The sequence below is a fragment of the Rhinatrema bivittatum genome, chromosome 1, assembly GCF_901001135.1.
Source record: "Rhinatrema bivittatum chromosome 1, aRhiBiv1.1, whole genome shotgun sequence".
Classification (NCBI taxonomy): Eukaryota; Metazoa; Chordata; class Amphibia; order Gymnophiona; family Rhinatrematidae; genus Rhinatrema; species Rhinatrema bivittatum.
In genome coordinates, this window is record NC_042615.1 from 711,872,227 (window position 1) to 711,898,151 (window position 25,925).

Consider the following 25,925-nt stretch of genomic DNA (forward strand, 5'->3'; position numbering starts at 1 on the left):
AGGTTGCGTATTGCACCGTGCATTCTTCTTGTGGCAATTTATCGTTCACTGACTCTCTCGGGGGGTATGACAAATTCTGAATGAGATGGTATTTTCCTTTTTCTTTTTTAGGAATGACTGCCAATGGTGAAAGACATGTTCTTAAACGACTGTTTTTGGAACGGACCAGCCATTCAGCCGAGTGCCAATTCGGTCTCCAACTTCTCTTGCACGATGTCCGCATGCCGTGTTGCTGATTGTGCACTGCTATTCTTTGCACTCCTTATCCAGCCTTGAACTAGGATAATGAATCCTTTGCGAAAACCTTGCGTTAACTTCCATGCTTTCTGTCGGTTTGGGTATAATTCCAACCATGGCATCATTTTTTCTAGGCTGATTGGTGAGTACGCTTTTTTGAATTGCTCTGTGTCTCAGTTTGCTTTAGCCTTACTCCCTGTTGCCGGTTTTTTAGGGCGTCAGTGGATGTGGAGCTGCACATGCTGAACACACGTGCTTAAATATGCAGTCTTGGAAAGTGCATGTTGTTCTGTTATATTGCCAACATGTGTTATCCTGTGACTGGACTTGCCTTGCTGAAAACCTACTGGGTGATGACCTTCTCGTGTTTCTTGAGCGTATTCCTTGCTCAGTTGTTTTTCGCATCATCTGCTGTATCCATAGGCTGACATCTTGGGTTCCCCATGCCATGAATCTGTTCTCTTCCATTTTATCCCATAATTTTTCATCATAATTGAGCCAGGCCCAACCTTCGTGTCCTTGGTATGCTTGCAAGATGTTGACCGTGTAGATCAACATGGGTCCATATTGTGATGGGTCTCGATGTCATGTATAGGAAAGCCTTTATGAATGTAAAAGAGTACTGTGTTTTATGTCTGTGAGGGGCCCTTACCTGACAAATAGTCTGTGTTCTTAATATTAATAAACTAATGTCACTGGTTTTCCACACTCATTTGCATGATAGAGCTGTAAATTCTAATGATCCAGATAGTTCTACCTCACCTCACTCAGTCACTGTTTAATAGTCAGGAAAAAAATCTTAAGGCCCGATTATAAAAGGGCCGAGCGCATAAAAACCGGAGGTTACACGTGTGGCCAAGTCTTGCACGCACAGCGCGCACTTTAGAATGGGTCCACAGACGCGCGTAACACCCGTTACACGCAGAAGTGCCGAGCCTTGCAAAAGGGCGGGTCGGGGTGGGCAGGGACAGCGCCATTAGCTGCAGTCCTGGGGAAGCGGAGTCTACTGCTGCTCCAAAGGAGCAGCAAAGTAAAAAAACAAAAAAAAATTATTATAGCTAGGAAAGGGTTAGGGGTTGGGGAGGAAAAAGGTAGGAAGATTAGGTAGGGGTATAGGGAACTGGGCAAGTCCTACTCGCAACTCTGTGCGTTGCTTTTTAAAATCCCCCCCCCCCAATGCGTGGAGGAGGCCACCTGCCCGTACATGTTTGCGTGGGAAACTTATTTTATAAGGTGCACACTGACGCATGTATTTAATAAAATCAGTGCATCCATGTGTATGCTGTGGTTTTTTGTTTTTTTTTTACTCTACCTTTAGCTTCATAATACTCATGATTCCACTGTAAAATCATTAGTAGGTGGCCTTCATACTATTCTACCACAAGTCTCCATGTTGGGTTTATTACTCTTTTCTAATAACCTCTGATGGAATGGAACTACTCATTTATCTTTCAGTCTCATTCAATTAAGAAAAGGATAACTATGTCAAGTTTTGATAGTGAGATATTACACAAGTTCATCTTACCATAATTCTAAGCCATCTTCAAGAAGGTATACATGTGGAGGCTGTGAAACATCTGTACTCAGTTGAATTACTGGAAGGAGGAAAGGATATAGGTTCTTGCTGTCTTCACCTAATCCCTGTAAACAATTAAAATTAAAACTAAACTTTAATGACAAAGCATTCAAGCTAAAACATCATCACCTAAAATTTGGGTGATGATGATGAAAACTAATTTTAAAGCAGCTACAGTTTTAAATATTAAAAATCATTCTAGACAAAAGTGAGAGCATTATACAATAAAACTTTAGACATGACACAATGTTGTGCCTTTATATACGTTGTGTCAACTTTATGGAACTCTTACTATAGAAGTTTGCTTAGAAGAAAATTCATAAGTACTCACACCCTCTTTTCTTGGCTCACCCACCTCAACAAAAGCACACAACTAGTGGCAAAAAGGGCACAGCTTTATTAACACAGTATAGTGTTTTACAAGTCAAAATTGAGTACAAACTATATACATCCTAGCCAAACCCACTAGATCAGCAATAATCCCTATTATTACTTCCAATATATATAATATGTATGCCATGTTGTAAACCGTTGTGATCTTCATTTGGAACGACAGTATATAAAATGGCTAAATACATAAATAAATATTGATGGCTACCAGCTGAACATTGTCTCCTTGGGGCTAGTAACCCAAAACTACTATCTGTTGCCGAACACAGCCATCCATCCAGTCAGTTATAATCTAATCATAATAGGGCAACTGTACCCTGCAGATCACCTCTAATCATACCCACATTCTGCAGTAACACTATGCTATACAAGTACTATACAAGTAAGTGTTTTTTTCTGTTAAATGTAAACCGAAGTGATTTGTATCTTATACAGGAACTCCGGTATATAAAAATAAATAATAAATAATAATAAATAAATAAAATACTCAAGCCCCTGCTAAGCAGTGTTACATTTCAGAAATCAGCAACACTCCACAGCAGCATTATACCATTATACCCTACCTGAAGCACTGAATGCCATGGATTCCACCAAACCTTAAGTTGTGACAAGCAAAGAACCCACCCCTCTCTCATTTAATGGCCCATCCCCAGCAATGTCACTCCCATTTCATGTTTACAGGAACATGAACAAGGACTCAGAACTCTAGAGCAGTGGTCCCCAAACCTGTCCTGGAGGGCCACCAGCCAGTCGGGTTTTTGGGATATCCTCAATGAATATGCATGAGAGAAAATTTGCATGCACTGCCTCCAACATGTAAATTTTCTCTCATGCATATTCATTGAGGATATCCCAAAAACCCGACTGGCTGGTGGCCCTCCAGGACAGGTTTGGGAACCACTGCTCTAGAGAGTGACTGAGCTCTCGGAGACCATAAACACCTGGAATGCCCTCATGGAGAGGGCAGAGATTAGAAAGGTAAACCCACCCAACCCTCATACATGCTCTCTGATCACCACAAGCCTCACTCACACAGTGGGAAATAAAACCTGTGCCAGGTGGGGAACCTGACAGGATAGGAGGGGATCATCTAGATTATCATACCTTTGTCCATCTTGGGACACCCTTTAAAATTTCAGCATACATTGCTTTTTAAAATAGCTTTTGATTCTTACCATCCTGATGGATTTATGTATGCCCTTTTACATCACGATATTACTACTACTGTACTTTATTTATGCTTTATTTTAGACCATATTTGAACTATTATATCCATTATTTAATATTTATTTTCTCTATGACTGTTTTAGCAGATGTATTCATCTCAATAAATTTTATCATTTGTACAGCGTCTTTGGAATTCCACAGGAAAGGTATTTTATTTATTTATTTGTAGCAATTTCTATTCTGCCCATTTACCAATTTCTGTTCTGGGCGGAATACAACATAATACAAAATAAACAACATTCTCAATAAAACATAACATAAAACAAATACATATAAACTTCAAAATACCCCCATATTCCCATAACCATTCTTTTCATATAGAACACAACTAAAACACTCTAAAAGCTTCATTAAATAGGCAAGTCTAAGACTTTCTAAAATGATTTAAAATCCAACAGTGAATGTAACTTTAAAGGCAACTCAAGAAAAAGCCTGACTGTTGGTCTCTATATAGCTCTGGCACCAGGAGTTGCTAGTAATGTTGACCTGCGGACCTTAGCGAACGTGATGGAGTGTACTCTACTACATGTGTCTTCATTAAAACTGGAAAAATATGTTTTCAGAGTGGACACCCTGACACCATCCACGCTGCAGCATTTAACAAAAGCTGAAAGGTAGCTAAAAATACAATCAAATAAATAAAAAAGCATGATAAATAAAAAGAACACACTGAATGGTGAAAGACTGCACTACACATTGTTAGTTGATATTACAATTCAGTAAAGGTTCTTTATGCTACATTTTTTAAATTAACAAGGGATAATTTTCAAACTGTCCAGACTGGGACAAAGTCTGTAGGCAGTTTATAGCTGGAGACTTTGCACCAAGTTTCAAAGTGAAAGTATACAAGTACTTTCAGATATTTGCAACTGCTGTTTGTGCAGGTAGTTTTTTCATGGAAAATAAAGTATGTAGAGTTAAAAACAGAATGAAACATGCACACAACTATTCTTCGATGGAGAGAGGGGAATAATTTATCAATTTATGCACATAAATGACTTTGAAAATTGTCCTATAAACCAGTGTTATAAGCTGCATGTGTTCAATCAGAACTAGAGAAAACATCCTAAAATAAGATAAAAATGTTCTCCCTTGGCAAATGTATAACATCTATGTATTTATAAATATACGCATGTGTGTGTGTCTACAGTGCATGCACACACACATCAATACTCTCCCATATACTGTGATGCTCAATGTAATGCATTTAGAAAAAACAAGAAATCATTGCTACTGATAGAAAAATAGTGATAAGGGGCATTTCTCAAGAAGGTATCTTATTTTTTTAAATTAAACAATTTTTTTAGGAAATAATTATTCTACAGCACTTTGGCGGCTATAGCACAATATTAGTGTCAAAGAGAAAACTGACACAAAATGTTTCCACGTGGCCTGGTTATAGTTACAGTACATTTCACAAGTAATCAGTCCCGTTAGCTATATCAAAAGTAATTAAGTTTTGAAGTAGCACAATAACCGTTTCTATATTTCTTCAGTTGCACTTACTAAAGGGAACCATTTTGAGCACAAGAGAGAGAACACAGTCATTCACTTAAGCACCTCTCATCACAGGCTGTCCATTTCCTCGCATATTTGCTGTAACAAATCGACTGTAGAAAGTGCTGCCAGACAGAGTAAAAATCTCTCAACAGTAGCAGTATTTTGTGCCTTTTGGGGTGCTTTTGTCTGGCTCACAGCCTGAGAACTAGACACCTAGGGTTTGGGTTATAAACTGAAAGCATTCCCAGCTATGGCTGACGAATCCTGAACTAGTCTAGTAGGCAAAACTTAGCCTACACTAACCAGTCAATTCTTCCAGACTTATCTGACAGAATTGGTGGCCCGCCAGTCTACCAAACTTAGTGGGTAACAGTTAAACATACATAATTAAAATGCAACAATGTGTTACAGCATAATACAAAAAAAGTTAACACAGAGCCAAGAGACAATAAAAACAACATATTACGTACATACAAAAGTAATAAATGTTGAGATTACTACCTGATAATCTCCTTTTCCTTAGTGTAGACAGATGGACTCAGAACGAATGGGATAGTATCCGCGTGCTAGCAGTTGGAGACGGATCTGACGTCAGCATGGGGGTATATATATCCCCACAGGAAGCGTAGCAACTCAGTAATCTTCCTTGCAAAAGCTGTTATGGATGTGTGTACTGACGCTCAGTGAAAGTGAAAACAGGATTCCCCTGACTGATTGATAGTAGCTGGAGACCGCCAGCATTCACAACCAGAAGGCGTTGACACCAGGTAGAGTGTACGCTCTTATGGAACAGAAGACATGGCTTACTTTGAATCGGTGAAACCCATGTACACAGGCAGCTGGGCGGGATGCCGAGTCCATCTGTCTACACTAAGGAAAAGGAGATTATCAGGTAGTAATCTCAACATTTCCTGGCGTGTAGCCAGATGGACTCAGAACGAATGGGATGTAGAAAAGCTTTACTCCCAGCCTGGGCGGGAGGCTGCCTGAGGACCATGTAGTACCGCCCTCGCAAATGCTGAGTCCTCCCTGGCCTGCACATCCAGACGGTAGAATCTGGAGAAGGTATGGAGGGAGGACAACGTCACCGCTTTACAGATTTCTGCAGGCGACAGCATCCTGGATTCAGCCCAGGATGTCGCTTGTGCTCTGGTAGAATGAGCCTTGACTTGTAGAGGCGGAGACTTCCCGGCTTCTACGTAAGCTGCTCTGATAACTTCTTTAATCCAGCGGGCGATGGTGGGCCGCGAGGCCGCTTCACCTTGCTTCTTCCCGCTGTGCAGGACGAATAGATGGTCCGTCTTTCGTAGGTGTTGTGTCACTTCCAAATATCTGGGCAGCAATCTGCCAATGTCGAGATGGCGTAATAAACGCCCTTCTTCAGATTTCTTCAGACCCGCCGTGGTCGGCAGGGATATGGTTTGGTTAACATGAAACTGTGAAACCATTTTCGGTAGAAAGGAGGGGACCGTCCGAAGATGGATAGCCTCCGGAGTGATTCTGAGAAATGGATCACGGCAGGACAGTGCTTGTAGCTCTGAGATGCGGCGGGCTGAACATACAGCCAGCAAGAACACCATCTTCAAGGTTAGAGAACGGAGAGATAGGACCCGAAGGGGTCTGAAGGTGGACCCCGCGAGGAAATCCAAAACAAGATTGAGGTTCCACAAAGGCACAGGCCACTTCAGTGGCGGACGAAGTGTTTGACTCCTTGCAGGAAGCGAGAAACATCTGGGTGCATGGCGATGGTCTTGCCATCCCTCCTGGGACCATAGCAAGACAGCACAGCCACCTGAACCTTGATGGAGCTGAGGGAGAGACCCTTCTGAAGTCCATCCTGCAGGAAATCCAACACAATAGGGATTGTGGTCGCATGGGGATTGGTGCCATGAGTGTCGCACCATGCTTCGAATACTCTCCAGATGCGAATGTAGGTGAGGGATGTGGAAAACTTGCGAGCTCGGAGGAGTGTATCAATCACGGGCTCCGAGTAACCTCTTTTCTTCAGTCTAGCCCTCTCAAGGGCCAGACCGTAAGAGAGAATTGAGCTGGATCCTCGTGGAGGATGGGACCTTGACGTAGAAGGTCCCGGAGAGGAGGCAGGGGGAGAGGCTTCCCTGCCAGTAGTCTTCTCATGTCTGCGTACCAGGGTCTTCTTGGCCAGTCTGGTGCCACTAGAAGAACTAGGCCCCGGTGTTTCTGAATCTTGTGGATGATGGCGCCCAGCAGAGGCCACAGAGGAAAGGCGTATAGCAGAGTCCCTGGAGGCCACAGCTGAACCAGGGCATCGATTCCGTGTGAGAACGGGTCGCGCTTGCGGCTGAAGTATCTGGGTACTTGAGCATTGGACTTGTCTGCCAGTAAATCCATGTCCGGAATCCCCCAGTGATCCACAATCATCTGGAAGGCTGTGGGTGACCGCTGCCACTCTCCCGGATTTAGGCTTTCTCTGCTGAGAAAGTCTGCTGTGATGTTGTCCTTCCCGGCAATGTGGACGGCGGAGATCTCCTGCAGATTCGCCTCTGCCCAAGCCATCAGTGGGGCGATCTCCAGAGATACTTGTCTGCTTCTGGTTCCGCCCTGACGGTTGATGTATGCCACCATGGTGGCGTTGTCGGACATCACTCTGACTGCTCTGTTCTTCAGTCTGTGAGCAAATCGAAGGCATGCCAATCGGACTGCCCGGGCCTCTAGACGGTTGATGTTCCACGCTGACTCCTCTCTGTTCCACCGCCCTTGTGCGGTGAGTTCTTCGCAGTGTGCTCCCCAGCCGCTCAGGCTGGCATCTGTGGTGAGCAAGGTCCACGAGGGTGAGGACATCTTCGACCCCCTGCTCATGTGGTTGGACCGCAACCACCCCGCAACTGGGTCCGCACCCTGACTGGCAGAGGAAGGTGCGTGGAATAGTTCCGTAGACGGAGGCTCCAGCGAGAGAGCAGGGAGTGTTGTAGAGGTCTCATATGGGCCCTCGCCCAAGGCACCACTTCCAGTGTGGATGCCATGAGACCAAGAACCTGCAGATAATCCCAGGCTACGGGCCGACTGGCTCCCATCAAATACTGGATACGCTGCTGAAGTTTCAACTTTCTCTTGGTAGTGAGACTGACTGTGTCCACCCGGGTGTCGAACTGTACTCCCAGGTATTCCAGAGGCTGTAGGCAGCTCTTGGTGAGGTTGATCACTCAGCCCAAGCTTTCCAGAAGGGCGATTACTCTGTCGGTCGTCCGAAGGCTCTCCTCTCGAGATTTCGCCCGGATCAGCCAGTCGTCTAGGTAGGGATGGACCAGAATTCCTTCCCCTCCTGAGTGCCACTGCTACCACTACGACCACCTTGGTGAATGTCCGTGGTGACGTGGCCAACCCGAAGGGCAGAGCCCGGAATTGGAAGTGGCGTCCCAGAACCTTGAAGCGTAGGTAGCGCTGATGATCCGGATGGATCAGGATATGCAGGTATGCCTCTGACAGGTCTAATGCCGGGAGGAATTCCCCTGGCTGTACTGCAGCCTTGATGGAGCGCAGAGTCTCCATGCGAAACCTCGGTACCCGCAAGTATCGATTGACTGACTTGAGGTCCAGCACAGGCCGAAAGATGCCCCCCCTTTCTTGGGTACCATGAAATAAATGGAATAGTGTCCAGAATTCACTTCTCAGGCAGGTACTGGGATGATGGCTTTCAAGGACAGGAGCCTCGCCAGGGTAGCTTCCAATGCTGCCTTCTTGTGTGTGGGACAGGAAGATTCCACCAACTTGTCCAGAGGGAGATGATGAAAGTCCAGATAATATCCCTCCCGGATAATGGCGAGGACCCACTGGTCCGACGTAATCTCGACCCATCTGGGGTAGAAGAGGGTTAACCTGCCCCCTATGGCTCCGTCCCCCAGATGAATCGGCGGATTCTCATTGGGAGGCGCGGCCGGGACCCGAGCCCGGGCCCGCTCCCCTCTTGCGCTGCTTGGTCCGAAAGGACTGATTCCTGGCCTGAGGGCGCGGTGCCTGATAGCGACCCCTGTAAGGAACAAAGCGCTGGGAACTCCTGCCCCTGGAGGGCCTTGGAAAGGCGCGTTGGCCCCTTCTGAACCGATCTTCCGGTAGTCTGGGCACTGGAAAGGCACCCCATGTACTGGCCAGTTTATCAAGGTCGCTGCCAAATAGGAAAGAGCCCTTAAAGGGCAATCTGGTGAGGCGTGTCTTGGAAGGCGCATCAGCTGACCATTTCCGGATCCAGAGCTGCCTCCTGGCAGCTATGGAGGATGAAATCCCCTTGGCTGTTGTCCTGACCAGGTCAGATGCAGCATCCGTGAGGAACGAAAGAGCTGACTCCATGTCTGCCGCTGGAGCGTTGTTTCTAACCTGTGACAAACAGGCACGCGTCACCACTGTGCAGCAAGTTGCGATCCGCAAAGATAGAGCTGCCACCTCAAAGGTCTGTTTCAGAATGGCGTCCAGTCGCCGGTCATGAGGCTCCCTGAGGGCCGTCCCCCCTTCAACTGGAATGGTAGTGCGCTTGATCACAGCGCTTAATCAAGGCGTCCACCTGAGGGCACGCCAGCAGGTCCTGGATAGCCGGTGCCAATGGGTACATGCTCGTCAGAGCCTGGCCCCCCTTTGAAGGAAGCCGCTGGTGCCGCCCATTCTAAATCTATCAGTTGTTGTACCGCTTGTAAGAATGGAAAATGGCGGGCTGTAGGACGAAGACCTTCCAACAGGGGGTTCTGCGCAGAGGGCACCGAAGCGCTGGGACCTGTAATATCCAATTCTGCCAGACACTGAGACACCAGGTCGGAGAGATCCTCTTTAGGGAATAACCGCCTCATGGTTCTATATGGCTCAATCCCTAGGGGAAGGTCCCCCTCGTCCAGGAGTTCGGACTCGTCCGGTGAGACCTCCTGGTCTGACTGATCCGGACTGTCCAGCGGCGGGAGGTCCCGCTCGCGATAAGGGCGTGAGGGTACAGGAACGGGATCCGCAGGAGCCGCCACAGTCGCAGCCACTGCAGGAACCACAGGAACAGCAGGAATCACAGGGCCTGGACGGGAAGCCGTTTGCATCTGTACGAAGGCATGAATCCCCTTAAAGAGATCCACCCAGGAAATTGAAGCAGCCTCTAATCGCTGGGGTACAAGATCCCCCGGGATTCCAGATTGGTCGAGACTGCCCCCTAAATCCGGGGTAGCCCCTGGGGAACTGTCAACAAATCGTGGCTGAGACCGGTCCTGGCCTAAGGGTCCCACGGCCTCCTCACATTGGGCACATAGGGAGTCTGGCTCTTCACTGCGCGTGGCCCTAAGCTGGCATGCAGAGCAGAGACCAAGGGCTTTAATACCTGAAGCAGGCGGCGCCGTAGCTGAAGACGCTGCTGCGTTCTGATCCATTGAAAAATATGCGCTGAATGCTTATTACAACAGGCGCGCAATAATAATAATATGCGGCAGCAATGGGCGCTTAATACAACAGGCGCACAATAATAATAATATGCGGCAGCAATGGGCGCTAAATACAACAGGCGCACAATAACAACAACATGCAGCAGCAATATGCGCAATATGTTCTCAGCAATAGGTGGCCAAGAAAACAGCCCAAATGTATGCAATATGCACTCAGCAATATGCCGTTAGCGATACACGCCCTATGGCTCTCAATAGGCTTTCAGCAATATGCCGTTAGCGATACACGCCCTATGGCTCTCAATAGGGTGTGTATCTCAGCAATATGCGGTCAGCAATATTCGCTCAATAGCATTCAATAGGCTTTCAGTAATATGCGGTAGCAATACTCGCTCAATAGCATTCAATAGGCGTTCAGCAATATGCGGTTAGCAATATATGCTCAATAGCATTCAATAGGCTTTCAGCAATATGCGGTTATCAATATACTCTCAAAAGCATTCAATAGGCTTTCAGCAATATGCGGTTAGCAATATACGCTCAATAGTATTCAATATGCTCTCAGCAACAGGCGGTGTAGCAATACCGTTCAGTACCCGGCGGTTAGCAATACAAGCTCAGTGGAAATGCTCACAACAATAAGGCAATATACGCACAAGGAGGAATAAACCTGTGCCTATTACCGGCGCCCTACCTGAACGAGGCCCACAAAATGGCGCCCTCCTTGGCGTGCCATGCCGCCGATCCTCTGTTCCTTCGGAGACCCGAAAAACGAGATGTACGCCTCACCTGAACCTCGGCGCTTCTCGGCTGGAACCCAGGCGGTCTCCGGCTGCGGGGAGAGCGGGCAACCAGCTTCATCACCGCGTTTGAGGATATGCACCCGCTGCCTCGTCCACGCCGGGACCGAGGCGCCTCGTAAGCCTCACCCGAACCTCGCCCGGGGGCTGTGTCCCTGCCATGATTCGGCCGGACCGAGGACTTAACCTCCGGGGGGACCACGGAAATCACCCCGGGCAGCTCAACTGGGGGAGTGACCTTTGGGTATCACCGCAGGAGCGCGGGGCTCGAATGTTTTACAGAAAGTAGAAAGTAGAATCTAGAATTATAAGAAAAGAGAAAAAAAAATTAAAGTAGTCTTGGAAAGCACGCTCAACTAGCGTGCAGGCACTCCAAACTGCTTTGGAGACGGAAATGAGTTGCTACGCTTCCTGTGGGGATATATATACCCCCGTGCTGACGTCAGATCCGTCTCCAACTGCTAGCACGCGGATACTATCCCATTCGTTCTGAGTCCATCTGGCTACACGCCAGGAAAAGCATAGTTTATACATATAGTTGTATCTGTACACAAACCAAAGAAGGCCCAACATTATCTTCCACAGGGACCTCAAAATGAAACAGAGGAATTCCTAAGTCAGAATTACTGATTATTAGAAGAGAAAGCCTTAGAAAAAAAGGTGTGTTTTAATCATTTTATGAAAACGTAGTAGGTCAGACTCAGCTTTCAGCCCCTCAGGGAGTTGATTTTATAAGGCAAAGCCTACCATGCTACAAATTCTGGAACATGATACTTCTAGAAAGATTTGCTATCATATAGGAATTACTAATTGTCTGTTGCCAGCAGAGCGCAAAGTACGGGTTGTCAATAAAAAGCCGGTCATGGTAAAGATTGTGGGGAAAGGTCATTGCTCAGTTTAAAAATTAAATTTAGAATTTAAAATTGGGTCTGCTGGGCAATAGGTAGCCAGTGAAGCTCAGCCTATACTGGTATAAAACGGGCATGTAGTGGGTGCCAGTGAGTAGATGGGCTGCAGAGTTCTGAATCAACTATAATGCATGGGTTGTTAATTTTAGTCCTAAGAACAGGGAATTACAATAATCTAGTGAACTCATAACAAGCTTTAGCTCTGCAATATTTATAAATAGTTTAATCGACCGTAGTAGGCAAAGTTTATAACAGGATCACCTCACCAGGGATTGAATATACAGGCGCAAAGAGAACCTGGAGTCTACAAGAATATCCAAGTTTCTAGCCTCCATTTTGATAGGAATTTTTCTATTATTGAATAACCAGTGATCAGGAACATCTCTGATTGAGAGAACAACAGAATCTCAGTTTTATTAAGGTTCAATGCTAAACAGTTTGCAGTGAACCATGCATTAATTTGAGAAGAACATCCAGTCAGTTTATCTAAGGCAGAGTCAAAATAGGAATCAATAGAAAAGAAATGAATATCATCCACAAAGAGTTTGAAGCCTATTTCCAACTGGAGAAAGTGTTGAACCTTGAGGAATGCCCGTAACTAAGGGCAGCCAAGCAAGAACTAGAATCTCCAAGGAGAACTCTATAGGAGTGGCTAGTTAAAAATGAAGTGAACCAATGGAGAACTACTGAAGTGATGCCAATTGACACTGCAAAAGGATCAAGGATTTATAACAGTTACTACCCCAAATCAAATAAGCCTGATACTTCACTTTCAATGCATATCCAGCATAGCTCTCTACTTCAACGGCAGGAGAGAAAGTCTGATACTTCAAGCATATCCAGCACAGCTCTCTGCTTCAACGGCAGGGGAGAAAGTCTGATACTTCAAGCATATCCAGCATAGCTCTCTGCTTCAACGGCAGGGGAGAATGTCTGATACGTCAAGCATATCCAGCATAGCTCTCTGCTTCAACGGCAGGGGAGAATGTCTGATACGTCAAGCATATCCAGCATAGCTCTCTGCTTCAACGGCAGGGGAGAATGTCTGATACGTCAAGCATATCCAGCATAGCTCTCTGCTTCAACGGCAGGGGAGAATGTCTGATACGTCAAGCATATCCAGCATAGCTCTCTGCTTCAACAGCAGGGGAGGAAGTCTTCAAGCATATCCAGCATAGCTCTCTGCTTCAACGGCAGGGGAGAAAGTCTTCAAGCATATCCAGCATAGCTCTCTGCTTCAACGGCAGGGGAGAAAGACTGATAATTCACTTTCAATGCATATCCAGCATAACTCTCTGCTTCAACGGCAGGGGGAATGAAGAAAAGTGGATCTATATACAGACAACCAACAAGGATTGAATTACATAGTCTGGGTAAACAAATAAGCATGGGTGTAGCTTGCTTACTGCCGCAGTTACTACCCCTAACTAAGCTAGATATTTCACTTAGATGCAGCTCCAACACTGCTCTCTGCATTAATGGTGGGGGTGGAAGGGAAATAGAACCAAAAGGTTACTAAGAGCCAAGAGAAACAGATAAGTATGAAAAAAAAAAGTGTGAAACTTGCTGGGCAGAATGGATGGGCCGTTTGGTCTTCTTCTACAGTCATTTCTATGTTTCTAAGTGGTTAAGCATATCAAAAGCTGCTGAGAAATCCAGCAGCACCATTAAATATTTTTTTACCCTGCGACAAACCTGGTTCCTATTAAATCAAAAGTAGACAAAAGCAGTATTTCTGTATTGTTGGGGCCAGGAACCAAACTGAGCCTCATGCAAAATATCATCTGTCAATTATTCCCAGAGTTGAGTTAAACTACTTTCTCAATTACCTTAGATAACATAGGAAGTTATGAGAGATAGGGTAGAGGTTGTTGAAATCTGAAAGATCAGCTTCTGGATTTTCTGGAATGGGGCAAGCCGTAGCAGATTTTAGTACTGCTGGCAGTGAACCTTCGAACAAAGATGCATGGACTATGAAATTAATAAAGTCCTTCACCTCTGATCTGAGTATTTTTATTAGGGCTGTGGAGCATGAATTAAGCAAATATTGTCTTTCAAGGAGGCCAAAATTGAACAAACTTCTACTGAGGAGGAGAGAGAAAAATCGCTCCAGCAAAATCCTAAAGGAGAAAGTGGTGAAGAGTAACTAAGTTGAATGATAGGTTAATTGTCAAATTAGCTATTTTCTGATTGAAAAAGGATGCCAGTTTCTCACAGAAACTGGAAAAAAGATGAACGCACTTATGCTGTGGTGAAAGTACTACTGAATGAACCTCTCCAAACTCGCATGGATAAGAAGCTGCCGTTTGAAATTTATGAGAGCAGTAAACTTTTTTTTCCAGATCAATAGCTTCTTTATAAGCAAAAAGCTTATCATAAATTTCCTTATTACCTGCATTTTTATGTTTCCTTCATTGTGCTCAGCCCAACAAACTTCCCTCTAGCACAAAACTTTCAAAAGGGAAACCATGATCAAAAGGGAAACCATGATAAAATGAGAAAAATTGTTAGAAAAAATCCTGAAAAGTGCAGCTACATAGGCTTAAGAGTGTATAACAGGCATGGACATTGTTAAAAAATACAATCTTAAAAGCGCAGTCCAGCTGTATTCCAAGCATTAAGAAAGGTGGAAGGAAGGCCAAATAATTGCCAGTATGGTTAAAAGGTGTGGTGAAAGAGGATATTTTAGCCAAAAGATCTTGCTTCAAAACTGGGAAGAAGGATCCATCTGAAGAAAACAGGAAAAAGCATAAACATTTTTAGATTAAAGGTAAAACATTGATAAGTCAAGCCAAAAGGCAATCTGAAAAGAAGTTGGCATAGAGGAAAACATTCATAATAAAAACGTCTTAAAATATATCCGAACCAGGAAGCCTACGAGGGAGTCGGTTGGACCATTAAATGATCGAGGTGTTAAGGGGGCATTTAGGGAAGATAAGGCCATCGCATAAACTCTTAGGGGTAGATTTTCAAACAAGCGCACATGGATGCGGCGATTTTATAGCATGTTATAAAATAAGATTCCCGCGCACACATGCGCGCCAGATTTTAATATCTGTGTGCACATTTGCGGGTGGATGGCCTCTCGCACGCACAAGGGGGGATTTTAAAAAGCGATGTGCAGAGACACGAGTAGGCCTTTCCTATTTCCTTCCCAGTCCAATCCAATTAAGGAGTGGACTGGGAAGGAACGTCCTTATCCCCTTCTCCTCCCCAACCCCTAGACCCACCCTAACTCCTTTAAAAAATTTTTTTTTACAACCTACCTGCTCTAAAGAGCAGAAGTAAATTGTGCACATTGGCTAGCTACTGGTATGCACTTCCTCGGGACAGCACAAAATGGTGCTGTCCCAGCTGGCCCTAGCCATGCCCCCCACCCACTGCCCCCAGCCCTCTTTTGAATAGCCTGACACTTCTGCATGTAACAGGAGATACACGTGTAATCGGGCCATTTCTAAAATGTGCTTGGCGCTCGTAGGGCCCGCCCAGGTGCGTATCTCCCGGTACTTGCATGTGCTGGCCTTTGAAAATTTGCCTGTACATAAATTGTTTGCTTTGGTGTTTATCAAGAAAAATGTTATGGAGATACCCATTCTGGAGACAGTTTTCAAGGGTGATGATTCAGATGAACTGACCCAAATCACAGTGAACCTGGAAGAAGTAATAAGCCAGATTGACAAACCAGAGTAGCAAATCACCTGGACCGGATGTTATACACCCCAGGGTTTTCAAAGTACTCAAAAATGAAATTTCAGACCCAATACAAGGAATATTAACATATCATTAAAATCATCTGATGTACCTAAAGACTGGAAGATGGCAAATGTAACCCTGATATATAAAAAGGGCTCCAGAAGTGATCCAGAAATCTATAGACCAGTGAGCCTGATTTCAGTGCTAGGAAAAATCGTGGAAAATGTTACAAAAAATAAAATCACAGAACATATAGATGGCCATGATTTAATGGGAGACAGCCAGCATGAATTTACACAAGGGAAGTCTTGCCTAACAAGTCTGTGATTTTTTTTTTGAAGAGGGGTGAACAAATAAGGGGATAAATGCGAACCGGTAGATATTGCGTATTTGGGTTTTCAGAAGACATTTCACAAAGTCCCTCGTGAAAGGCTTCCAAGAAAACTAAAAAGTCATGGGATAGGAGAAAATGTCCTTTTGTGGATTGCAAACTGGTTAAAAGACAGGAAACAGAGAGTAGCATTAAATGGTCTGTTTTCATAATGGAAAAATGTAAACAGTGAAGTACCTCAGAGATTTGTAATTGGACTGGTACTTTTTAATATATTTATACACAAACTGAACATCAAACCTCAAACATGCTCAAAACTCCATGCCCCTTGACCTACGCACTGAAACTTCCACACCCAAATTCAAGAAAAAACTCAAAACTTGGCTTTTCCTACAAGCCTACCCCTCCTCACCCTTGCTTACCAACTCCTCTGCTCAATAATCGCACTGAAAGTATTTGTTGAACCTGTACATAGCGTTTTCTCGTTGTTACTGTTATTTATTTATCCCCCTCTCCCAACTTATTGTTACCCCCATTTCGAACCCAACAACCATTTATTCAGTTTTCTGCTTGTTATTTTGACTGTTCTATGTTCTTTGTAAAGGCTATGCCTAATTATACCGTGTTTTTAAGTTATCTGTAAACCGACACAATGTGCAAACGGTTGTCGGTATATAAAACCTTTTAAATAAAATAAATAAAAACAGTTCAAAACATAAAAGAAGATATTTGAGATAAATCTTAATTATCATTGAATACAATTTATCTCGAATATCTTCTTTTGTGTTCTAATATATTTATAAATGATCTGGAAAGGGGTACAAAGAGTGAGGTGATTAAATTTGCAAATGACAACATTCTTCAGAGTAGTTAAGTCACAAGCGGATTGTGAAACTGCAGGAGGATCTTGTGACACTGGAAGACTGGGTGTCCATATGGCAAGTGAAATATAGTATGGACAAATGCTGGAGATGAATAGAGGGGAAAATAACCCATGCTGTAGTTACACGATGTTAGGTTCCATATCAGGAGTTATCACCCAGAAAAAAAGATCTGGGCGTCATAGTCGATATTACATTTAAATTGTCGACTCAGTGTGTTGTGATGGTCAGAAAAAGCAAACAATGTTAAGTCATATTAGGAAGGAAATGGCAAATAAAATGGAGGATATCATAATGATTCTGTATCGCTCCATGGTGAGACCGCACCTTAAATACAGTGTGCAATTCTGGTCGCTGCAACTAAAAAAAAAAAAAAATAAAAAAAAATAAAAAAGATATAGTTGCACTGGAGAAAGTACAGAGAAGGGCAACCTAAATGATAAAGGGCATAGAACGGCTCCGCTATGAGGAAAGGCTAAAGAGGTTAGGGCTGTTCAGCTTGAAGAAGAAAAGACTGAGGAGGAATATGATAGAGGTCTAACAAAATCATGAAAGGTCTTGAATGGGTAAATGGTATTTACTCTTTCGGATAATACAAGGACAAGAGGGCACACCATGAAGTTTGCAATAGCATATTTAAAACAAATTGGATAAAATTCTTTTTCACCCACTGCACGAAAGCTCTAGAATTTGTTGCCAGAGCATGTGGTTAAAGCAGTTAGTATAGCCAGGTATAGAAAAGGTTTGGATAATTTCCTGGAAGAGAAGGCCATAAACTGCTATTAATCAATAGGGAATGCCTGTTATTGGTATTAGTTGCATGGGATCTATTTAATGTTTAGGTACTTGCCAGGTACTTGTGACTTGGCTGGCCACGGTTGGAGACTGAAAACATATAGAAACATAGAAATGATGGCAGAAGAAGACCAAACGGCCCATCCAGTCTGCCCAGCAAGCTTTCGCTCTTGATTTTTTTCTCATACTTATCTGTTACTCTTGGCCCTTAGTAACCTTTTGGTTTTATTTCCCTTCTACCCCCACCATTAATGTAGAGAGCAGTGTTGGAACTGCATCTAAGTGAAATATCTACCTTGATTGGTTGGGGTAGAAACTGCCACAATAAGCAAGCTACTCCCACACTTATTTGTTTAGCCAGCCTGTGCAATTCAGTCCTTAAGAAAATAAGAACATAATAACTTGCCATGCTGGGTCAGACCAAGGGTCCATCAAGCCCAGCATCCTGTTTCCAACAGAGGCCAAACCAGGCCACAAGAACCTGGCAATTACCCAAACACTAAGAAGATCCCATGCTACTGATGGAATTAATAGTAGTGGCTATTCGCTAAGTAAATTTGATTAATAGCTGTTAATGGACTTCTCCTCCAAGAACTTATCCAAACCTTTTTGAACCCAGCTACACTAACTGCACTAATCACATATGTTCTTATGTTGAGATTTCAAGTTAAGGGAATACAAAGGAGCATTTTTCTTATGAGGATGGAGGAATTGTTTCATTGGAGACATATTATCTAAGGTTGTGTGGAATGAAAATATCCATACATTCACTAAGATTTGGATCCCAAAATCATCTGAAGCTTCTAACCATGATAGCTTTTGTTCACATAGCTGATCTACATCAATATGAGGACAAAGTATAACATTAGAAACCATAAAGGGAGCGTGGTGTACTTGCCCGGAAAGCAATTCTAGAGAAGCAATGATCTCTAACGAGGAAGCATGCAATCGAAATGCTTTGCTACTAACAGAAGACTGCCATCATGCTATTGATTTGTGACTTTGAAAAAAAAACCACATAATCCCGCACGTGTAAGGAATTTAATACACTATCCAACGGTAGAATCTAAGACTCTTACCACACAGGTGGTCCAGTGCCTGATCTTTAATTAAATCTATCAGTATAGGGAGCTTACAGCATGAACCTTGTCCATTAATCAGGCAAAGTGAAAGAGAGCACCTATAGCAAGTGGAAGGGTTGCAGGAATTCCCCAGTGAGACCTGAATGAGTGTTGTCTTACACTGCTCAGATTTTGAGAGATAAGAAGAGTGGGCAATCCCTCCCCAGTACAACTGGAATAAATTCACTCATATCAAGCCCAAGACCTACACAGACAAAATAAAACTAACAAAGATTCAAAGCTTTTAAAAGGAAAATCAATAAAGCTAAAAAACCTACCATAAAAATCCTCATATTGAAAGAGACACAGTGTAAGTAAGCAAATTATTATGATCAAAAGATCACCCTAAATACTTAGCTAAAGAGTCTCCACACCCACTAAGCAATGATCACAGAATAAGCAAAGAAAATAAATCCAGTCTGGGTCTACTCTAAACAGTCTTCTTGGAGGGCTGGTGTCTCTTAAGATTATAGGGAAATAAAGAGTAAAATCAGCATCCTTCCAGAGTCCTATCAGGCAATGTGTGTAGAGGTGTGCATATTTTTTTTCCAATTATTATTGTGGGTATCTTATTAGTATTAGGGTTTGTATAAACTGTGCCTCTTCATTTTGCTCTTTTATTGCATATATTGAAATATTTGATGGGCTTTGTGCCTTTAAGTTTATGGTTGTCAATTTTTTTTTTTCCTGAAGACTGGGAGATCCTTGAGCCTTTTACCTCTGCAGCAATTGCCAGTATGGTGAGGCCCTAAAATCTCCACGGAGCCGCAATGGCTCTGTGGTTTCCTACATTTCACCAACTAATGTACAATCATCTAAATCTTTACTGTTACATTTAGGGCATATTAATGTATATTCTATAGGTAGTAAACACAACACAAATTCATGACCTGATTTTAGAATGGAATGGAAATATCATTCTTTCTTGAGACTGGCTAGGGCATGGACACAAGCGTGGCTCTTCATACCACCAGGTCTCAAGTTCGAAAGGGAATGGTCTAGCAATTATTTATTAAGACAATAAGAGTTTATCACCTCTGCAATTTTCAAAAGAGGAAGAAAGTAAGGCATTATAGTCCTGTAACTCAGGAAAATCTGGTCACCACCTTGTCTACTCTGTCTTTTGACAAGGCCACTGACTTTAGATGAGGCAGTGGTAAAGAGCAATGCCACAATTTGTCAACTTTCGGATTCCTTAATTCTAGCCAAGACAGTAAAAAAAAAAACCTGGTGTATTAAATAAAGAAAGAAAAAAAACCCAAACTTTGTTAATAGCCTTGTCTCTTGGGAAGGGTTGATTCTAGCAACTGAATAGCATTAAGAGTAGTAATTCCCAGCAAGTCTGTGCCATTCATTTCCAGGTTTTCCTGTAAAAGAAGTTTGTGACACCATATGTAAGGATAGCTGAGCAAACCTTCACACTCTGGAGTCTTTTAAGTTAGGTCAGAGATGTTTTACAGGAGCTGACTTTTCCTGGAGACATAGGGGCCTCTTGATCCCAGCTGGTCTTACACTCTTATTCCCCTCCTAGCAGGGTCCTGCCCACACAGCTTTCTCTCTCTGTAGGAGTTAAGGTGCACCAGGCTAAATGCCTGGTGTCACACATGCAAAAAGGGGGAAATCAGGGTCACATCACAGTGACGAACCTTTATATAAAAAACATAAATAAATAAGAAACTGATATGGATCTCCATGGAGGTGGCTGAGAAAATAAAGGCAAAAAGAAGCACATCCAAAAAGTAGAAAGGAACTCATTCAGAGGAACACAGGCGAGAATACCTGGTGAACCAGAAGGGGAAAAAGGAAAGAAATCAGGATAGCACAAAACCTTGAGTAGAAAAAAGATCGCCAATTAGGAAAAGCATGGTGAAAAAGCATTTTTCAAATATAACAGAGAAAAAAGGAAGACAAGAAAAGGCATTCTACGACTGAAAAGAGTCAATGAGCAATGTGTGGAGAAAGATGAAGAAAAAGCAAAAATATTCAATATTTCAGATAGGTTTTCTCTAAGGAAGACACTGAAGGACAGTTGCTGGTTGGCAAGAATACAGATGAGAATGGGGTAGATATATATCCCCATTTACAGAAGAGAATGTTTGGGTGGAGCTAGCAAAATTAAACTTGGCAAGACCATGGGATCAGATGAGATACATCCCAGGATACTAAGGAAGCTCTAAGAAATGCTGGTAGGTCCATTGAAGGACCTGTTGAATAGATCCCTGGAGACTGCAGTAATGCCACAAGACTGGAGAAGAGTGGTTATGATCCCACGTCACAAAAGCGGTAGCAAAGAGGAAGCTGGAAACTACAGACTGGTTAGCCTAACCTCAATTGTGGGAAAATAGAAAGATTGCTAAAGGAAAGGATAAAGAGCTATTGACAATCCAATGGGTTACAGGATCTGAGACAATACATTTTTACTTGAAGAAGATCCTGTCAAACAAATCTGGTTGACATTTTTGATTGTGTGATTATACAACAGGATCAAGGAAGTATACTCAATGTGGTTTACTTGGATTTCAGCAATGCTTTTGATACAGTCAATTGCTGAAGGCTCAGGAATAAAATGAGAACCCTAGGAGTGGGTCACAAGGTGATGAAAACGGATTACAAACTGGCAGACTGACAATATCAGAGAAGTGGGAAATGGCACCTACTCTAAAGAACAGTGATAAGTAGAGTTCCTCAAGGATCAATTCAAAGACTGGTTATATTCAATATCTTTTGAGAATGATATTATGGAGAGATCAGAAAGTAAAATTTGTCTTATTGCAGATACTATGAAGATCTGCATCGGAGTGGGCACACTTGAAGTAGAGAAAATGAGAAGGGACCTAGGAAAGCTTTATGAGTAGTCAAAGATTTGGCAGCTGGGATTCAATGCCAAGAAATTCAGTGTCATGCACATTTAGTGTACAGCAATTCAAAGGAGTTGTACTTGTTGGGGAGGTGGTGAAAGACTAATGTGCACGGACTAAGAGAAAGATCTCAAGGGGATCGTATCTGATGATCTGAAGGTGGCGAAACAATGTGACAAGGTGGTGACTAAAGCCAGCGAGATGCTGGGCAGCATAGAGAAAGGCATAACCAGCAGGAATAAGGTGGTGATAATAGCCCTGTATAGGTTCTTGGTGAGGCCTCTCCTGGGGTACTGCATCTCAAAAAGGATAAGGACAGAATGAAATCAGTCCAGAGAAATGCAACCAAAATGGTGTGGGGTTTGAACAGAAAGACTTATTAGATAAGACTTCAATATGTATACCCTGGGGGGAGAGGAGAGACAGGGGAGATTATTGTACAGACTTTCACATACCTGAATGGAATTAATGATGCACCAAAATCTAATCTTTTCCAATGAAAATTAAGTTGCAAATCTAGGGAGTCATGATATGATATGGCAAGACTGGTAAATGTATGGAATGCTCTCCTGAAAGAGGTGGTGAAGAAAAGAAGATTGATAGAATTCAAAACGCATGGATCCCTACTGGCTAGAGAATAGAAATGAAGAAATGGAGTAAATTCTGTTTCACATACAGTTTATATTTCTCCTTGTGAGTAATCAGCATGGAGTGGCAGTTACTACCCTTAATAAAAGGATTGAGGGTAACCTGCATGAAGCAGTATTTTCTACCCTAAAAAAATAAAACAAAACAATTTGCTGGGCAGACTATATGGACCATTTTTGTCGTTATCTACCATCATTTACTATGTTATTAATAATGCACCTTGGTACCATCCTGACATTCAGTTTCTTAAAGAACAAATGCCTCAGTGAGACTAAAAATTACACATGTAGGCCTGACCAAGATAGGTATGTTTCGTTTCGTTTTGGTTTTTTTTTTTTTTTTACTACTGACTAATCAGAGCAGAGGTTTTACTTAAACTTCTCTTTAGCAAGCTAATTCCAATTTCCTGAAGAAACAATTTGAGTCATACATGGTGCTAAATGGAAGTAAAACAGCAACAAATCCATTCAGAATTTGTTGCTTGATCTTCATCATGCCATCTAATTATAAGCCATAAAAATATTTTCACATCCTTGTTATCCTAAATTGTTTCAGAAAACAAATTAAATACCACTGATGGAAATGATTACTCAAGTATCAGCTCAGGGTTATCTAATCAACCCTAAATACTAATTTACTCACTCAGAATTTGTGTTCAATCATAATGACAACTTAGAAAAAATACATATATATATATGGAAAAGAAAATAAATCAGATAGCAAGAAGAAAACAAAGATTTTTACCTGAACAATATGAATTAGCGTAGTCAATATTGCACATCTTAGCATATTGTGCTCTTCGCTCTGTTTCCAAAGCAAAGGTAAATACTGCACCAAGCATCCTACATAAGGTCTTATCTGTATTGAAAAATATAAAAAGAATAAACTATTTAACAAAACAGAATCTACTGAAATAGAAAAGATGCACACAGTTTAATAGCAACTAATTAACAATAAGGTGATTTTATTAATGTGACAATGCCATAGTACTTTGTGCTTAAAAGCTATTTCATTTAAAAATTATATTTGTATCAGAATGTTACTATGTATGATCAGAAAGATATGGATCACAAAGTGATAGACTGCCCAAATATGCCCTCAAACCATTCCAAGTACAGTATTCCTATTTAATTTAATTTCAATACTAGAAATCAACTTTTTCGCTAAGGGCATTACAAACTTATTTTACCATAAATCAATATTTTTCTAGATATTCTGCAGAACATAAAACAATATTTAAAATAATGACACTTGTAACATGAGTACTTCACATACATTTTAATTTATGTTGAACTGGGTTTGCAAATAGAAGGCTTCAGCATATCAACTTTAGTAAAGCATATTTATCTGTAGTACTTTTTTTGCATTTGTTTAATTAGCATATTCAAAATCAATTAAACAATTTTTTTTAACGATGTTGACAAGCCAAAATTAATATATTGAAACTCTTACAAATTAAATAAAAACTCTAGACATAGATTCACTCACATTTATTGGATTATTTGGTGGTAGGCACAATTTTATAGGAACACCACATTTATTTCATTACAGTAAGTTCTAACTATTATATAGAGTAAAGTTATCCGCTATATAATAAAGCTTAAACCATCGCAAAATACAAAAAAAATAGGTGCACATACAAAGAAAAGAGAAAAAAAAAGGAATGAATCAAGAGCAATGACGGATTTAGAGTTTTGCTACCACTAGACACCGATGCTGTCACTTCCGACCACCGCCAATCTCCCCCTCTGTGATGGAGGACCAAAATAATAAGATACAGTTGAGTTCATAAGTTTACATACCTCTGACAGAATTTGTAAAATATGTAGCATTTAAAGAAAACATAAGTGATCAGATAAAACACGTGTTATTTTTAATGTGTTTCAAATTAAACTATTATGCATCACAGAATAGCACAATCATTAAAGAAACCATAGCAATAAAGAAATAAAATGGTCCAGTTCAAAATTTTGCATACCTTTAGTTCTTAATATCGTGTATTGCCCCCTTTTACATCAATGACACCTTCAGTTTTTTGTGATATTTGTGAATGAGGCCCTTTATTTTCTCATGTGGTAAAGCTGCCCATTCCTCTTCACAAAAAGCCTCCAGATCTGTAAATTATTTGATTGTGTAGCATGAACTGCATATTTGTGTTCTCCCCAAAGTGGCCCAATTATACGGTCAAAGACTGATAGCCACTCCAGAAACTCCACTTTCTTCTGCTGCAGCTACTAAAGGATCGACTTGGCCTTATGTTTTGGATCATTGTCACGTTGGAAAGTCTAAGTGTGCCCCATGCACAACTTCCTTGATAATAAATACAAATTATCTGCCAATATTTTCTGATGAGATGCTGCATTCATCCTGCCATCAATTTTGACTAAACTCCCTGTGCCACTGTAGCTCACACACCCCCAAAATAGCAAAGATCTGCCTCCATGCTTCATGGTAGGGATGATGTTTTCTCTCCAAACATAGCAATTATGGTGGTGACCATAAAGTTCAATTTTGGTCTCATCAGTCCAAATTATTCTGTTCCAGAATTTTCGAGGCTTCTCCAGATGCTGTTTGGCTTATTGTAAGCGGGCTGTTTTGTGGCGTTGGTGCAGCAATGACTTTTTTCTGGCAATTTACCATGCAGTCTATTTTTGTTCAAGTATCTCCATATTGTGCATGCTGAAATACTCACACCACTTTGTTTCAGAGAAGCCTGTATTTCAGTAGAAGTTGCTTACAGATTTTCTTTGCATCTCGACAAATTTTTCTGGTAGTTGTGTCTCAAATCTTTCTTGGCCTACCTTACCATGGCTTGGTATTAATGAACCCATAATTTTCCATTTCTTGATCAGAGTCTGAACAGTACTGATTGGCATTTTCAAATCTTTGGATATCATTTATATTCTTTTCCTGATTTATAAAATTGAAATATGTTTGCTCACAGATCCTTTCACAGTTCTTTTGCTTTCCCCATGCTTCGGTAATCATCAAAGTCAGCGCAACCTGGATGAAATGCACAAGGGTTTCTCAAGAGCTAAGAAACTCATTGACTATACACAGACTAATTACAATCAAACAAGACACAGGTATGGATACCTACCCTTCATTGCCATCTCAACTGAATATGTCAACTTGAGTGTATATTATCAGCCCAAACAGTCAAGGGTATGCAAACTTTTGAAAAGGACCATTTTATTATTTCCTTTATTGCTATGGTTTGTTTAACGATTGTACTAGTCTATGATGCATAATAGTTTCATTTGAAACATTAAAAATAGCAGACGTGTTTTGTCTGATCACTCACTTTTTCTTAAATTGCTATACATATTACAAATTCTTCCAGGGGTATATAAACTTATGAGCACAACTATCTACCTTATAAATGGCCTGTGACCGACGGCCCGCAAATGCGCAGTAGAGCGCAGCTCTACTGCGCATGTGCGGGCAAGGATGTCGATCAGAAAAAAAAAATGGCGGTGGGGCCGCAGGAGCGGGAGGAGAAGCAGCGGCGCCGCGCGCGCGCGCGGTGCCGCTGCTTCTCCTCCCCAGATCTGCCGGCAGATCTCGGGGGGGGGG

The 25,925-nt window shown here is 42.2% G+C and overlaps 1 protein-coding gene across 1 annotated transcript in view; it reads right to left on the reverse strand.

Moving 5' to 3' along the window:
* The window catches only part of IPO11 (importin 11), a 1,257,051-nt gene that overhangs the window by 811,396 nt on the left and 419,730 nt on the right, over positions 1-25,925 (reverse strand). The window contains exons 20-21 of the mRNA XM_029576426.1: positions 23,094-23,207; positions 1,763-1,878 (exon numbers count right to left, since the gene is read on the reverse strand). Of these exons, the coding sequence (XP_029432286.1) occupies positions 1,763-1,878; positions 23,094-23,207 (230 nt within the window). The remainder of the gene's footprint in view (positions 1-1,762; positions 1,879-23,093; positions 23,208-25,925) is intronic.